The sequence below is a fragment of the Kogia breviceps genome, chromosome 2, assembly GCF_026419965.1.
Source record: "Kogia breviceps isolate mKogBre1 chromosome 2, mKogBre1 haplotype 1, whole genome shotgun sequence".
Taxonomy (NCBI): Eukaryota; Metazoa; Chordata; class Mammalia; order Artiodactyla; family Physeteridae; genus Kogia; species Kogia breviceps.
In genome coordinates this window covers 16,763,938-16,780,500 of record NC_081311.1, presented here as the reverse complement: position 1 = coordinate 16,780,500, position 16,563 = coordinate 16,763,938, and the positions used below count along the sequence as shown (strand labels likewise).

General features: G+C 51.0%; 1 protein-coding gene across 50 annotated transcripts in view; it reads right to left on the bottom strand.

The window, feature by feature from the left end:
- Nucleotides 1–16,563, bottom strand: part of NRAP (nebulin related anchoring protein) — a 70,800-nt gene that overhangs the window by 8,687 nt on the left and 45,550 nt on the right. For 25 of the 50 annotated variants that reach the window (XM_067024613.1, XM_059054817.2, XM_067024616.1 and 22 more), the window contains 9 exons: nucleotides 16,242–16,349; nucleotides 15,609–15,722; nucleotides 13,694–13,891; nucleotides 11,653–11,757; nucleotides 10,289–10,387; nucleotides 8,292–8,396; nucleotides 7,835–7,942; nucleotides 6,659–6,970; nucleotides 392–496 (listed from right to left, as the gene is read on the bottom strand). In XM_067024613.1, the coding sequence (XP_066880714.1) occupies nucleotides 392–496; nucleotides 6,659–6,970; nucleotides 7,835–7,942; nucleotides 8,292–8,396; nucleotides 10,289–10,387; nucleotides 11,653–11,757; nucleotides 13,694–13,891; nucleotides 15,609–15,722; nucleotides 16,242–16,349 (1,254 nt within the window). The remainder of the gene's footprint in view (nucleotides 1–391; nucleotides 497–6,658; nucleotides 6,971–7,834; nucleotides 7,943–8,291; nucleotides 8,397–10,288; nucleotides 10,388–11,652; nucleotides 11,758–13,693; nucleotides 13,892–15,608; nucleotides 15,723–16,241; nucleotides 16,350–16,563) is intronic. The other 25 variants (XM_067024621.1, XM_067024620.1, XM_067024638.1 and 22 more) reach the window with 4 other exon arrangements.

Below are 16,563 nucleotides of genomic sequence, written 5' to 3'. Positions count from 1 at the left end.
TTTAACAGCCTCTGAAGTCAGACAACCCCCAGACACTGGACTCTGTGAGTAAACTCAGGCGATGGGTGGCAAACCCTCTCCCTGCCTCCCCCCAAAAATAATGGGCCAGCTTAGACCACAACTGTACATTAACGCCTCTCTTGAGAATCTTCTAATGCATCACTGCTCTTTTACTGCCCGACTGGAACATGCCTTTAACTCCCCAGCAAGTGAATTCACTGGGAGGGAAATCTTGTTCTGTCTTGGGATTTGGTTGCAAATGGCCCCAGAGAAACATCAGGAGTCCAGCGGCCACGGGGCCCTCTTGGGACCTCCAGTCCATCTGCAGTTTCCCTCATCGGGAGGAAATAAACGCCAGGTTGCGTCTGTGGTAGAGTCAGATTAATGGTACCTCGCTGATGAGCTCTCCGGCTTTCTTTGCACTCTCTATCTGTGGGGAACTCAGCGCCAGCCATCCTGTCCCCTTCATGCCCATCAGGTCTGATCTGTAGTGCAACTGCAGGAAGAAAATCAGTGGCTTTTATCAGGAGAGGGTCGAAGACTGTGGGGCATTTGTAAAAATGCTTCATCGCAACATTTCAACATCTTCATTCAGGTGCGTCCTGCATGTCATCGAGTCAAACTGTTTGAGTTTGTGCACTCTGTCCAGAATCAAATAGCGGGTCCAGTGTACGGTACAGGAAGGTCCCACCCGTAAACTGGCTGGATTTGAAGCAGAAGGTACTGACCTGCGGGAATGATCCCTAAGAACGACCTGAGATATACACCCCAGCCCACACGTCAGCCCCCATCATTTTGTTTCATTCTGGCAGCGAGGCGGCGATTGACCGCCTGCCTAAACAGAAACGTTTTTATACACTTTCAGTTGATCAAAGGGCTTTGAGCTCTGGATCAAACCTGCTGTGACTCGGAGCAAATGACTGTACCAAAATGTGACTCAGTTTCTCTCTGTGATACCTGAAGGTCATGACAACGCCTCTGTTCTCATGAAAACACCTGAGAGTCCTGAGGGGTAAAAGCCACTCTACGCGTTAGATTTGTTTTTTTTTCTTGCGGTGGTGGGGGGAGGGGAAGACGATTATAGCAGGACTCTCAAAACTGCAACAAACCTCGCTACACCTGGCGAATGGCGTGCAAGCCATTTTAATCTTTCTGTGCCTCGGTTTACCCTCCTCCTACTTCTACTCATGATTTGCTTATAGTGCACAAATGGGCTTAAGCTTTATCCACCTTCTTCCTTGTAAGGACTCAGAAGATCAGGAGTACAGCATCAATTCCGGGGAGAAAATAGTAAGTGCTGTTTTAAGACAATGGGTCCGTAGTAGGTACTGAACATGTAACTTGCAGCCTTTAACACCTGTTTATATGAAAGGGAAAGCTAAGGCATCAGATAAACTCAGTTTTGACATTTTCAAAACAAAACAAAACAAAAGACAGTGGGTCTGATTAGGAGTCTCCTGAAATATTAAATCTAATTACCACTCTTTGACCTGCCCACCATTACCTACGATGAGACAGTTGCTTTTCTTCCTCTCCGTATGGAAATTAGGCATTTTTAAAGGTGGAACAAGACTCTTTAAGGAAATCTGAAATTTTGGATCTCAACGAAGTTGCTAGCCTTTCTCTAATTTAGATATAAGCTCTGCTGTCACGCAAAATACCCACTCCTGAAATCAGCCTTTTCGGCCTTTTTAGTTTTCTTTCATTTCAGGAATCACAGTGCTCCTCGCAGCTGGCCTCAAAGAGGGTCCGTGTCTGATCTACTGTCTGCTGGTTAAGGCCCCTGTGCAAATTCCACTCTGCTTTCCAACTGGTGCAGGGAGACATCACTCAGGTCCCAGAGCACGTTTCAAAACCCCATGTCAGTGAGATTGCTTTTTATACCGCGATCTTTCAGTCTACACCGGCAAAGCTTTTGCCTTCCACTCTGATAAAGAACAGAGAAAATTGGATAAATTTCTAAGTTAGAGAGAATCATCCTACAGGGCCTCTTCACAGCCAGGCCTTGCTCCTTTCATAAGTGAGATGAAGCAGGGGAGCACGCTTTCAACTTGCCTTTTGTGGAGCTGAACAGTGCGAGCGCAGGTGAGTCAGAAGGCAAGATGCAGGTTCCCCAAAGATCTGACTGAGCCTTAGACTCTCTCATAAATGAATTGTCTATTGATATTTCTGCTCCCAGCCCAGCTTTGACGATTCACGCAGACCCTAAAAACAACACGCCTGCCCCAGACTTCACGATACAACAGGGAGAGAGAGGAGGGGAGTCGAGGGGAATCGGCCCAAAGACGGTTGCAAAGAAGGATTCTAAGACAATAAGAGACCTTCTGAAATTCAGCCCAGCTGAATTTGGCTTCCCCACATGGCAGCCTCGCTATTTGCCCTTGTATATATGAAGGCCTAGAAGCCCCCTTCAGAGTCACGCGTGGGGTTTCCTGGCACCCCTCTCCTGGAGCACAGTGTGGCAGACGCACGAGCTGCAGCCTTCAGCCCGAGTTCTAACAGGAATGACATAAGCAGATGCACCCAGGAGGTGGCCAGGGGAAGCGGCACGTACGTCATATTAATAAGAATCACCGTAACCACTGCCTTGCTACCTTGCACAGGGTGTGGTTTGCTTTAGACTCATTATCTCATTCAGCCCTCGTGCCATTCTCAGAGGACGAGCTCTTATTCCCATCTACAGAACAATATCGGGGTTCAAATGTTTGTTCGGATTCTCAGAAGAGTTACCAGCTGCTGTCCTGTGGGGATGCTGCGTGGGTGGTCCTTAAGAGAACACTTCAGGGGCTTCCCTGGTGGCGCAGTGGTTGAGAGTCCGCCTGCCGATGCAGGGGTCATGGGTTCGTGCCCCGGTCCGGGAAGATCCCACATGCTGCGGAGCGGCTGGGCCCGTGAGCCGTGGCCGCTGAGCCTGCGCGTTCGGAGCCTGTGCTCTGCAGCGGGAGAGGCCACAACGGTGAGAGGCCCGCGTACCAGGAAAAAAAAAAAAAAAGAACACTCAGGAGCCAGGGCACCGGGGTTCCTAATCGAGCCACCAGGGGGAGCCAGAGAGCACTGAACCCAGAGCCGGGAGCCCAGAGCCCCACTTTGCCTCTTCCTAGCCGTATGGTCTTGAGTAAGTCAATTCCCTGCCAGCTTATGACCCTAAGCAAGTTACTGAAGATTCCAGGTGCCTTAGTTACTGCAACTGTAAAACTGGGAGTAATGCCAGTACTTACCTAGGTACTACACGACATGGTTCGCGCAAGATATTTAAACAAATGCCTGACTCAGGATAAGCATTCCATACTTTTTAGGTATTGTTATTGTTGTTGTTATTTGTGATGGTGGGGGAAACTGAAGCTAGGAGAGCTTAAGGAGTCTCCTGAGGCCGGGTAGCCAAAAAGGGCGGAGCCAGGACTGTCCTCTTGACTGTCCTTGCTTGTGCTTTGCACGATGCCCTGCAGCCCCCCCGTGAGATCATGGAGGGGAGTGTGGACTGGCAGACTGGAAAAGACCAAGAGGTGACTGAACCGGCACCGATTCGTGGTGGAGCGTGGCCTGGGCGGAGCACACGTCTCAGATACGTCCCTGAGGTTAGCATGTCTTGAGCAATCACGGCCTTGAGGTCCTTCTCCCCAGGGGTGAGCACCTAGTCCCACAGCATTCTTTCTGGCCCGGGTGGAAGAGGACAGGAGAAATGGCTGAAGGCTACTGAGGGCTACTGTTCCTACCCTAGATTCTGCTGAACTGAGGGAGCTCATATTGAGCCTTTGTCTCCTTTTCGCTATAACATAACCACGTGGAATTGGATTTTCAGTGATGACTCTGAGAAGACTTAAGCCTCAGAACCATCTCTGGACACTGCGCGGGTCTACTGTTCACGGCCTCTTAGAGTCCAAGACCCCCCAGTTTAACAAACCTGAAGTTTCAAAACAATGCATGAAGCACAACAAAGTCATTTTTCAAGTAGGCAATAATTTCTCAGCACACAACATTCTAATACATATCCCGTTTGGTAAAAATGTCAGTCTAAGATTGCCAACTAGCGTTTCTTGGGAAGGACCCTCTGTCTTACTGTCTTAGTTTGTTCTTCCTCTTCGGCTTTTTTTTTTTTTTTTTTTTTTTTTTTTTTTGCGGTATGCGGGCCTCTCACTGTTGTGGCCTCTCCCGTTGCGGAGCACAGGCTCCGGACACGCAGGCCTAGCGGCCATGGCTCACGGGCTGAGTTGCTCCGCGGCATGTGGGATCTTCCCGGACCAGGGCATGAACCCGTGTCTCCTGCATCGGCAGGCGGATTCTCAACCACTGCGCCACCAGGGAAGCCCCCCCCCCTTTTTTTTTTTAAGTGTTAAAATATTCCTTCTTTTCAGAAGTAACAGTGATATAAATGGTAGTCGGAGGTAGGATTTGGTTATTGGTATTGTTCCTTACTTAGTTAAACAGTCTGACATTATGTTGATGCCAGCATTTTAAAAAACATTAATCTATGAATCCTGAAATCGGGGATCACCAATTAAATCAAACCTCTTTGCTTTTTCCCTGTGGAGACACAGAGGCCTAGAAAGCCAAGTGGCCGCGGAAAGACTGCCAGTGAGTGACGAAGCTGGGCTTTCCAGCTTGGCCCCCGACCTCTCCCCGGTGGCCTCTCTAACTTCCTCAGGACCTGTCCTGTCCCAGGAGGTTTCTCTTCTCCCCAGGACTAGGCCACCGACAAGAGGGTCCCGGGCTGGGCACCAAGTCATGCTATGAATTCTTCTTGGACCTCGGTGGCCTTCTAGCAAGAGGAAGGTTTTCCAAGTGGGTCCTGGGCTGTGCTTCAGTGACCACGTGCCCTGAGTGGGGACCGATAAGCTCACCCTGCTCTACACTCTGCTGGTTGGTGACCCACACGATGCTGCAGTTCCAGCAAATCTCGATGCATAATTAGATGATCCTCACCTTCGTTAAATCACATCATCGTTGTCACAATTAATCACCCATTAGGTGTTTGCAACACTCTGCCTGTGCAATATAACTAAAGTAGAAGCAGCCACTTCTCTGGAGGCCACCAGGATCGGAAGGCTTGGTGGAGAACATAGTCCGAAATGCTCACACCCACTGGCCTGTTCCTACAAGGTACCATGCTCAGTGCATCACATAGACCAGCCCTCAACTGAGAACTGGGTTCTCGGTCGGGCGCAGATTTGTCCCCCGGTGCATTTGGCACTATTTGGAGACATTTTTGATTGTCACGCTAAGGGGGTGCTGCGGGATGTAGAGGGTAGAGGCCAGGAACACTGCAGTGCACAGGACAGGCCCCCACGACAAAGCATCCAAAATGTCAAAAGCGCCTGAGCTGGGGAACCCTGATATGGATGATAAGGACGGATGTGACCACAGTCCCGTGAGTTCTGCCCTAACATGAGAACGCCGTCCTCCCAGGGAAGCCGCGGGGCTGGGGAGACGATGCACGGACGCCCACGTGGTGCAGAGCCTGCCACGCGCATGCGCCCTGTAAGCGCTGACCGTGGCCACGTTTTCATCGCGGCCCCGGCCCGGCTGAGGGAGCCGAGGCTTGGAGGGGCCTGGGACTGACTCCAGAGCCTTCCACGACGGGGGCAGTGGCTGGCGCTGCCCACTTACAGGCTTGATGACCTTGCGTGGGCCGGGACCTCCTCTCGCTGGGCCTGAGCGTCCACACCTGCATCGTAGGAAGCGTGACTCCCCTGCCCCGGACAGCGGGAGGTTGGGAGTGCGGGCTCTGGAGCCAGTCCTGCCTCGGCCCCTCCCACGTGACCTCGTCTGTGAAACAGAAGCAGCAACAGCCCCCACCCCAAAGTGCGGTAGCGAGGGTGCCGGTACTGGCAAAGCAGGCAGCGAGTGTCAGCTCTGGGGGCATTTCTTCTCCGTGCCTCACCACCACGCCCACCGCACACAGCCCAGCCCCGAGCCTCTGTCTCGGACCCCATCCCCACCCCTTGCGACATCCTCTTCCCCCACCCACACACTTGCTTCACTCCAGCCGCAAATATGCTGAGGCTGCTGCCACTCAGGGGCTTTGTTCAAATGTCACTTTTGCAGTGAGAACCCCCCTGACCCCCATTTTAAGTTGCCCGCATGCACTCACACCACCACCACCCCCCCACCCGACCTTCCTGCTCTGCTTGTCTCCACCTGGCGTACTACACATCTCACTTATACTTTATCTCCCTCCCACAGAACGGAAGCTCCATGACCCCGGGAGGTTTTAGACTCTTTTGTTGACGGCCGTACCCCCAGGGCCTTGAGGGATGCCTGCTACATAGTAGGCGCTCAACAAATATTTGTTGATTGATTTTTTTTTTTTTTTTTTTTTTTGCGGTACGCGGGCCTCTCACTGCTGTGGCCCCTCCCGTTGCGGAGCACAGGCTCCGGACGCGCAGGCTCAGCGGCCACGGCTCACGGGCCCAGCCGCTCCGCGACACGTGGGATCTTCCCGGACCGGGGCACGAACCCGTGTCCCCTGCATCGGCAGGCGGACTCTCAACCACTGCGCCACCGGGGAAGCCCTGTTGATTGATTGAATCATTCCAACCTAGATGGCACAGACCAAGCAAATCGTCTGAGGGATCTGAAAGGCTAAGGAAGAAGCAGAGATTTACAGGCAGGCCTGGTGGGAGGAGGAAGGTCGGGGACTGATGTGTGATCCACCCCCTACCTCACTCTGCAGGGCGTGAGCCTTCTTGGCCCAGGCCATCTTCAGGTCCTCGGGCAGCGCCGTGAATTCGTGGCGCCGTGTCCTGTAGTCGCGGTCGCTGGCCAGGGCCTGGGCCTTCCTGGCGTGGACCAGGGGCACCGTGTCCGTGGGCAGGTGGCACTGGGCTCTGTTGCCCGCCGCCTCCCTCCTGTACCGAAGCTCACTCTGCAGCCGGCCCATCCTCTGGCAGTGCTGGAGCCGGGGGTCGTCTCTCACACTCTGGGCCCCGATCAGCCTCCCCCGCCCCTTCACAAAGTCGTGCCTGTAGAGAAACTGGAAGCGGGGGGGTGGGGGGGGGAACCAGGAGGCCAGGGGCTGGCACTTGGGACGCTTACATTCCATCTATGCGTTTTCCTTGCAGACTCTAAGAAAATCACCTGTTCTTACACTAGGAGGAGATGATTATAAGAAAAACCACAGTGAGGCTGGCCTGAGAGCATGCTTCCTCCCTGGGGGAGGAACAGTGGAAACACTGCTCCCTTCCTCCCATATCTACTTAAAACCAGATGCTTAGAACCAAAGTGAGGGGCCCACTCCCCTTACTTGTCCTGTGCCCAAAAGGAATGTATCCAGAAGGGTAAAAGAGAAACTTATGCTTTATCCCCTTGCACTTGGCAAAAACATCAAACCCGAAAGACAGGATCCATTTATTTGAGGTCTACATTTTCTGCGATTTGTTTGTGGGAAACAGAAAGTCACCTTCATGTCCCAAAGCTATGGATGCTATCAACAGAGTAGCTGAAACACAGCTGAAAATCTTATACCGCCAACGCGGGAAACTACAGAGAGCCGAACCACGATTTCTACTGCGAGCTTTCTTTCCAATTCCAGGTGGAGTTAGAAAACACGACAGTTCACACATCACGGGGAGATAGCTGCCTAGACACCGCAATTAGAAATAAAGCGTAATCTTCTTCCTGCTAGAGACTTTTGCCTGCATTTAGCTTCTGATTAACAGGGCCTTTCTTTCCCTCTCTCTGTCAAAGAATCTCATTCATAACTAATATATTCTGCAGGTGACATCCTGTCTCACATGGTGATAGATTTGCTTTAATTCAGGAAAATCAGCCGTAGACATTGTTTTACATGAAGTGAACAGAAATTAGGCCGGATGGAAGGTCATATTATTCAACTCACATCACTGGCTATATCTCCAGAGACCCGAGCCGCCTGGAAGGGGAGGGCGTCTATTGTCAGCTTGTAGCCTTGAACACGGAGATTCCGCCAAGACTCCTTGTATTTTGCCTACGGTAGGAACACATGTAGATCTTCTTTAAAAAAAAAAAAAAAAATTACGTGACGCAAAGAACAAATGCCACCCCCTTTTATTTGTAGTGTGGTGTTCCAGAATCCATTCCTGACAAGCAAAAGCTTTCGATTTTGCAAAGAAAATCTCATTAGCACCCTCTCGGAAGTGGGCTCTGACGCGTAGGTATCAACACGTCTGTGTAAGGTATATTTAACGTGAGTGTCTACAAGATACATTGTTTAAGGTTTCTGTGAAAGTCACCAGGGTCACTGTTAGGTCCCATCACAGACACAGACATACGTGGCCTTGGAGCACATCTCAACCTCAGCAACGGGAAAGGCTTACATCACTCAGGTTGGCTGCGTTTGTTTTCGCTCGGAGAAACTCAGGCAGGCCCAGGGTCATTGTGTACTGGTGTCTCGCGGCCTCGCCTGCTGCTTTATAGAGGCGCTGGGCAGGAAAAACAAACAAACAAAAAAGGCAAGAAGGTAAGTGTTGTGCATTTCTGCAGGGTTGGAGTTCCCTCCTTTGCAATTGGGAAATACGTTTGTAAAAGGCCATTCGCTGTGTCATGGGTACACCTTCAGCCTGGAGAAGATGTTCTTTTTTCAACAGAGATAGTCCTTCATGAGTCAAATTGAGTGCTGTGAAAGGAATGTGGAAGAAACTGCAAGTTGCTTGTGATGGGGTTCAGGACATGTTACCCCCCAATATGGTACCTTGGCATAGTGCATATTTTAAGCGGAAGGAATCTGGAAGCAGCAGGAGATGGAAGACCTCTCTCTGACCTTCTCCCCTCCTGTGGGAGCTGCCCTCCCTCTGACACAGTGAAGGATCAAGCTCATCTCTGACCTGGGAAGGACCCAGAGGCATTTGAACAAACAGACCTCGCTAAGTGTCCCCCAGTTTCCTGCCCTTAGCTCACCCCCTTTTGTCCTACACATTTTCCCATGACTGTCCACTCTTCATCAAACCTAGAATAAAAACGCTCAGGTTTAACCGTCCCTCCCTCCTGGTCTCCATTTTCTTATGAAGACTCCTGCACCACCTAAAGCTTATATTACACAAATGTGTATGCTTTCCTCGTTAATCTTTTGTTACAGAGCCCCAGCCGAGAACCTAAGATGGGTAAAAGAAAAGATATTTTTTTCCCTTCCCTATACTTTGCTCAATAATAGGCCGAGGGAAGAAAAACACCTTTAAGAATACTATCGTGGTTCTTCCCATTGTCGACTTTTTTTGGCTGAGGACACAGTGTGAAGATCTGGGAAATTTAGGAGAAGCTCTGCTGGTTGGAAGGGAGGTTCCCAAACCCCAGTCTGCATCCTTTACTAAAACCTCGGGATCCTCCCACGCGCAGACTCACACCAGTGCTGCGCTGCATGGCCTCAGCCGTTGTGAAAACATCTGCTCTCGTGATTCGAACTGGGTCTGTGGTTGCTGAGTTCTCCAGGGCCAGAGGCCACTGCAGGAGGCACTGTTACCCCTCAGCACCCCGATCGCAAAGCAGGCAAGAGAGGTTCAGTGGGAGTTTTAACTTGATCATGTCACGCTACACCGCCCTTTGGATTTTCTTATCCCAAGCTTGGAACTAATCTATAAATACCCAAATCTCAACTGACTTTGAAAAGTTAGAGTCAGAAGGAGAATTTTAAAAACGAAATTTCATTCTCTGCCAATATCTCTCACTCGATATTTCAAACTTGTCAGAGGGCCACTAAGAAGAAGTAGAGCTGCAATGATGATTTTATGGAGTGAGAGTCTTTCCCCTGGGACCCCTCTGCTAGAATATTAAAGTGGTAATTGGGTAAGTGGTGAGTCAGAAGATGAGGAGGCAGAGAACCAAGAAGCTTGGCAAACATCACACTGTATCACTGTCCCCGGACAACCACAAATCGTTCCTATCATCATCACCAGAATGACAGTGGAGAAATGATTAGCCAGTATCTGCCCAGCTAGAACAGACGAATGACAGACCAGCACGTCTCCAACTTTAACGTGCGAAGGAAACCCGTGAGGATCTTGTTAAATGACCATGTGGATTCGGTGGGTCTGGGGTGGGGCCTGAGGTTCGGTATTTTTCTAACAAGCTCCCAGGGGATGCTGAGGCTGTCGGTCTGTGACCACATTTGGGGGGCGAGACGACAGACTAAACCAAATTTCTTCCTGGGCCTTTTTTCCTTCTGGAAACTGTTGAGGCTCTGTCTAATGACATTCTTTTCTTGCCACGCAAACACCCGTCCTTCCCCCGACCCCCGCCAATCCCACAAATATTCACACATATTTTTTAACGATCTAGCAGTTTTTAAAAAGCCCATCCCAAAGCCATCCGAAGATTTTACCTCGTTTGTAATCTGGTTGCTGAGTTTTGCCTGAGTGAGGCTAGGAGTGTCTGTCACGGCCGTGTACTTGAACGACTGGGGACGCTGGCGATATTTACTCTGAGCTCACACACAAGAGGCAATGAGAAGACAAGGTAAGATGCAAAAGCAGCAGAAGAACGAGCTCATTAAGCACGAGCTGTAAAACCTCGTTTTGCAAAGGCTGCTAGTCTGTGGCCCCAAATCCAGGCCGTCCCCTGCTCTCGTGGCCTCAGCACCCAGTGCGACGAAGAGGCAGAGAGGAGGAGAGGACGGATGGAATCAGATACTTATCAATGGGAAAGGGAGATTAGTCCTTTGCTATGGATGTGAACACGACTATAGAAATGCACGTTTTGCTCCCAAATTTCCTTTGCTCGCTGGAAACCCTGGGCTCCTCAGCTTTGGGGGTGTACCAGAAACAACCGTGCAGCTTAAAAATAATCCACATGCCTGCACGCCACCCCAGGGGATGGGATGCAGTCAATCGTCAGTGGGCTGACGATGTACATTTTTTAAGTTCCAAAGGGGATTCTGATGCACCATGAGGTTTAGAAACCACTCGCTTTAGAGATTTCACTGGAAAAGCAACGCACAAAATTAAATCTCAGCTCCCACAGTGAGGCCAATTCCGCTTGCTCAGAGCTTCTAATCAATGCGTAAGCCACTCTGAGGCACCCAGGCTGGATGCTGACCGCCTTTTGCTTGCAGTGCCTTCCACTATGCCTATCTACCGTGAATGGAAATCCCAGAGCCCTCCCAGGGGTGGGCAAGATTCCTCAGGAGTTCAAAGAGCTTAGAATTCCAGACTTCTGTAATTTACCAAGAAGTTATCACCAAGCTTATAGCAACCATTTCACATACAGCCCCCAGAGAAGCACAGTGCTTAGATTAATGCTGATCCTCACAAAAACGAAATGAGAGAGGTCTGAGTATTCCCATCTGACTGATTAAGAGGTTGAGGCTCAGAGAGGGCAGGTGACTGGCTTGAGGTCACACAGCACATGAGTACTGGCCTGGAATTTCAGTCACTACATGTGTCTCCAAAGCCTGCCCTCTTTTCATTGTACCACCAGCCACTCTTCAAAGGGACCCTAGGAAAGTACATGTTAGGATCCAGCAAATAATTCTTATATGTTAATATAGGAACTGGCTTGAGATCTGCAAAGCTGTCTTAAACAGCATCCAGTCTGAATGGAGAAGGGAGTAAGGAGAGAGGCTGGGTGAGTTGCCACTGCTAACAGTGTAGCATCTAACTGGCTTTAGGAAGAAACAAACAGATTGTTGTGCAACCTCTACTGGGGAATATACTTGACACCCCCAACCCGTCCTGGGTCTCTGGTTACCTCGCTGATGAGTTCAGATGCTCTCTTTCTCCCTTCAATGTCTAACGTGCCTGGAATGACACAGGCAACGCCTCGCATGAAGTTCAGGTCCGACCGGTACAAATTCTACAAGGAACAACACGAGGAATCAGAAAAGCCAGGCTCACAGAATGAGGAAGGACCCGCGACAGACAGCATCATAATTAGAACTCAAGGCCAAGGCAGTCTCTCCAGATACATCACACTCAGCAAACACACACACACGCTTCTTACTTAAATGCTCATTAGGGAAACAAAAATGTAGGTCAGAAGAAAATAATTCTGCTGTCACTTGTCTCCGTAGCTGTTAGAGGGATGCCTGGCGGATTTTTATTTTAATGTGGGCTATCAAAAAATAAATGCTGGAGCGGATTGTGGTTAGAAAGTCAGCTGTCTTGGGGCAAATGTGGAAATGGTTTAATGGGTCTTCAAAACAAAACCCAGCAGCAGAAGGTGGCATTAATTAATCATGGGTTAAGAAAGAACTAATAAATGAATCCAGAATAACCTGGCAAAGGCCCGAGTCTGTGTGGGAGGAGGCGGTGTGTGTACCTGAGGGGTCTGGGCTGACAGTTTAAAGGGGGCCCCAAGTTCACTCCCCTTCGGCCACCGAGGCGCCCCCGTGCGTGCCGCCTTCCGATTGCTATGGCAACGAGAGGCAGGGGAAGCCAGGGCTCTGCTCAAGTGACAAACGGGCCCCTGAGCTGAGCGTGGCTGCTCCCTCGTTCCTCCACCTGCTGTCGGGTTCCTGACAGTTTATGTCACTTAGTAAACGCTGTACACAGGCGGAAAATTCCAGTGGACAACAGCAACCCGGTCTGAGCACCGCTCAGCTCTCAGGCCCTGCCAAACCAGGAAGCGGGTTTTGGGGGGGTTGTTTTATTTTCCAGCAGAGGCCCGTTACTTGCAAATCTCCCGGCACTGAAACGCGGCAAGCTGGGAGATGAGGTGAGTACCCCAAAGGATGCTGCTGCCTGTTGGGAAGACACATTCGGTATCTCCTTGGGAGTGAGGAAATCCTCCAACGCTTCCCAACGCTCCCGGGCCCGCCTGCTTCAGAAAACAGGTGGCATGAGCTAGAAATGCCCTCACTGGGGCGGGGGTGGGGGCGGGGGGGCGTGAAGGCCTCCTAGACTCCTTGGGCGGACTCAGGAAGGGTCTCTGGGGCCCTTATTTCCCGACCCTCTGCCCAGCACTCTCCTCTGCCTGAAGTGGGTCAGTTCCAAAGGGGCTCTGAGCAACTCTCCCAGCAGATCTCAGGCCTCTTCCCAAGTTGGGTGGCCCGGGAACATATGATGCACCAAGAAGAACCCCCAGCTCGAGCTGGGGCCAGAGGCAACACCGTTGGCAAGTCTTGAACGTGCAAAACCATGAGCCTTGAAAGCATCTTCCTTGGACACCATCCAAGTCCCAGCACCCACTTTCTCATTTATAGTTTTATGATCTTGCACGAGCTATTTAACTTCTTTGAGACTCACTATAGTTTCTCTGTAAAATGGGGATAAAGACTATCGCTATAGGGGTATTTGGAGGATTAAATGAGATAATGCCTGAAAACACAATGCTTGGAATTCAGCAGAAGTACTCAGTAAACTGCTGTCATTGTTGTTAATAGATCTGTGCAATTGTGCTTATGAAGAGCAAGGCAGGAACGACCAGGGCAGTACTTTTTTTTTTTTTTTTTTTGCGGTACGCGGGCCTCTCACTGTCGTGGCCTCTCCCGTTGCGGAGCACAGGCTCCGGACGCGCAGGCTCAGCGGCCATGGCTCACGGGCCCAGCCGCTCCGCGGCATGTGAGGTCTTCCCGGACCGGGGCACGAACCCACGTCCCCTGCATCGGCAGGCGGACTCTCAACCACTGCGCCACCAGGGAAGCCCCGGGGCAGTGCTTTAAAAGAAAACCCAGGTACGGGATTCCTCCTCTCTGCAAGCCCCGCTGAGCCACCAGCAAGTCTGTGGGACACTGCCTCACGGTCAAATTTAAGAGGAAAAGAGCCTGGAGAGAGAGGCCAGGTCCCCTTACCTCACTCTGCAACTTGTGAGCTTTCTTGGCACAGCTGAGCCTCAGGTCCTCGGCCAAGGAAGTATACCGGGGGAGTGGGTGTCTGTAGTCCTGGTCGCTGGCCAGGGTCTGAGCCTTCTTGGCATGCACCAGTGTTACCATGTCCAATGGCAGATGGAACTGTGCCTTTGAGTGTTCAAAGTCTTTCCTGTAATTCACCTAGATGGGCAGACAGATCAATAGCAGCTATTTCAAAGCCGCCGTTTGCATCAGGACCATGAGGGAGAGAGCAATGCGACGTGATTGTCCCAGGTGAGCCCAGGAGGCTTTCCTGGCAGGGCCAGTGCTCCTTTCTTGCAGAGACTGGCTTAACAAGCAGGACTCGTCTCCAGGTCCTGCCACTCACCACCTCCAGCTCTTGGATGATCAAGGCCCATGGTTCCCCTACTTGGGGAAAATACAGAAGTTCAAGGGACAGATATAATGTCAGTGGTTCCCTCGCTCAACTCTTTAGATCTTCCCATTTTCCAGAGGCAAGAAGACACATGGCTAAGCCGCCGCCTCCTCCTCCCCACACAGTTTCTTCCCATCACCCTCTCAAGTTCAGACTGAGACACCAGGGGTTCTCCTCTCGTGCTAGGTAACGGAGAGCTTCTGCAAACATCAGATGACATCCTAGTAAATCTGGGAGCCAGGAGCAGTGGGCAGATGCTTGAAAAGCCAGTTCTGAGGGATGGGTATTCCCAAGAGCCCAACATGCATCCTGAGGGAGGAAGGGAGAGGCCCATCTCCACATCTCCAGACCTCAAGCTCTGCCCCAGTGCTCGGAGGAGCTGTTTGAAGGTCCACAAAGCTCACTCTGGGCTTTCTGGGGAGTCAGATGCATAATCACCGCCTCTTCCTCCACCCTCCCCATTGCCCTCCAAGCTCCAGCCCCTCCTCCCTAACCTCCCCTCCCCACCTCTGCGCACCCTCCCCACCCCTAGCATACAGCCAAGGACAATTCATGTCCAATCCCACCCCGGTACCAAAAGCGGAGAGAAGTGTTAGAAATAGGGAAACTGAGGCAGAACAAAAGAGACGAGAACGTGTGAAACTGTGGAAAGAGCACGTGATGGCGAGCTAGCTGCACGTTCTAGTCTGCTCCTTGCAAGCTGACCTTGGGCAAGGGATTGAGACACTCAGAGGCTAGGTTTCCTTATCAGTAACCAGGACGAACAAGTGATGCTCCTAGAAATAAGCTGATGATTAAATGAGACACTGCATGTAAAACGTTTAGTCCTCTGCTACATGTTGGACACATATTCGATTTCATCACAGCCAGTAGCCAACTCACATATGGACAAGGAGATACTGTATACTGTATACACACGTATACACGTGCCAGCATCCAGGAGATCAAATCAAGGGGTACAAACTCAGATGCCACCAGAAGCCAGACAGGTAGCATAAATGAGTGAAGGAGGAAGCGGGGGAGGAGGGGTTGGCTGCGTGACTAGGAGAGTACAGATCCCTTCTAAATGGGGCTCTCAGTAACCAACTTCAACAGTAGCCTTGAGGAATCCAGGTCTGCCTTCTGCACAGAAGTCTAAAACTTTTACGTAAAGTTTTCCGTTTTGCAAGGTTTGCAATTAACTCGCTCTGCAGACCCGACAGAACACCTCTGCAGCCCAAATCCAGCCCACGGGCCTCCATGTGTGGCCACTGGTCAAAATCCTAGAATGTCCAGCCTGGAAGGGAGCTGAGGGGTCAAGTAGTCCTATCTCTCACTTGACTGAGGAAGAACCTGAAGCCCAGGGGGGCCAAGGGACCTGACCTCGCCACCTAGCTAGCTAGGACAGAGCCAATACCCTCAACGGGAAGGACACAGGACATCTGTCGGCTGCGCGTCATTAGGTGGCGGGCCCCCAGCTCCACTGCGTTCTCTCCCACTTACTTGGCTCTGCAGAGAGCTTGCGTACACTGAACGGGCAAGGCTGATATCATCTTCCAAGCTCCGGGAGCCGAGCATCTGCCCTTTCATTTTCTCAAATGCCTCTTTGTATTTGTACTAAAGGGAAAGAGAGCAGGAGAGAGTAACAGCTCGGGGACAAGGGACACGGAATGGAAGAGGTGGGTATTGGGTGAAAATGTTTTGTTCTTTTGACAGTAACCGGGCGAGTTAAAAGAAAAGGCGCGGGAGTCGTCAAAAGGCCTATTCTTTCATATGCAAGCCTCCCAATGACTAAAGGGCTGGGATATGAAATGGCAGGACGTGAGAGCGCTTGGGCCGCCCACACTGGAGGAAGGTGGGTACATTGTTAACAGTCTCTTCACGTGGACTTGCTTTAGGAAAGCGCTTGGTGGAGGGTGCATTTCATCTGCCGGGGGTCTATATTTACAGTCCAGCATCAGCTTTGTACCCTGGCTGCGGGATTTTTGCTGTTGTTGTAAGGCATGTCCTTTCTCACAGTCAGCTGGGAGAGCAGAGGATGTTATCCACAGGCAAAAGAAGGCAGGGGTTAGGGACAAAGGGAATAAAAATGGGTGAGTATTAAACATGGTCCTAGGACTGGAGATGGAGGCTTACATCACTTATGATTTCACCAGAAGCCTTTGCTGCCTGGAACGGAATGGCATCCAATCTCAGCTTATAGCCACCGTCTCGAAGTTTGCTCCAGGATTCCTTGTAACGTGTCTGTCGAGAAGATGGGCACCACTAAAGACCCTCCTGTGACCTGGGGGTTTCCTGAACTCCTATCATCGGAACGAGAATCTGGTTTCTTGTGGAGTTTTTTCCCCCCAGTGAGAGATCACTGTGGCTTAGCAAAAACCAACAAAGAGTTGGATCCTGCCTTATGTCCAGCCCTGGGTGGGGGGGAGAGCCATGGGGGTGGGTTTAAAAAGCAAGA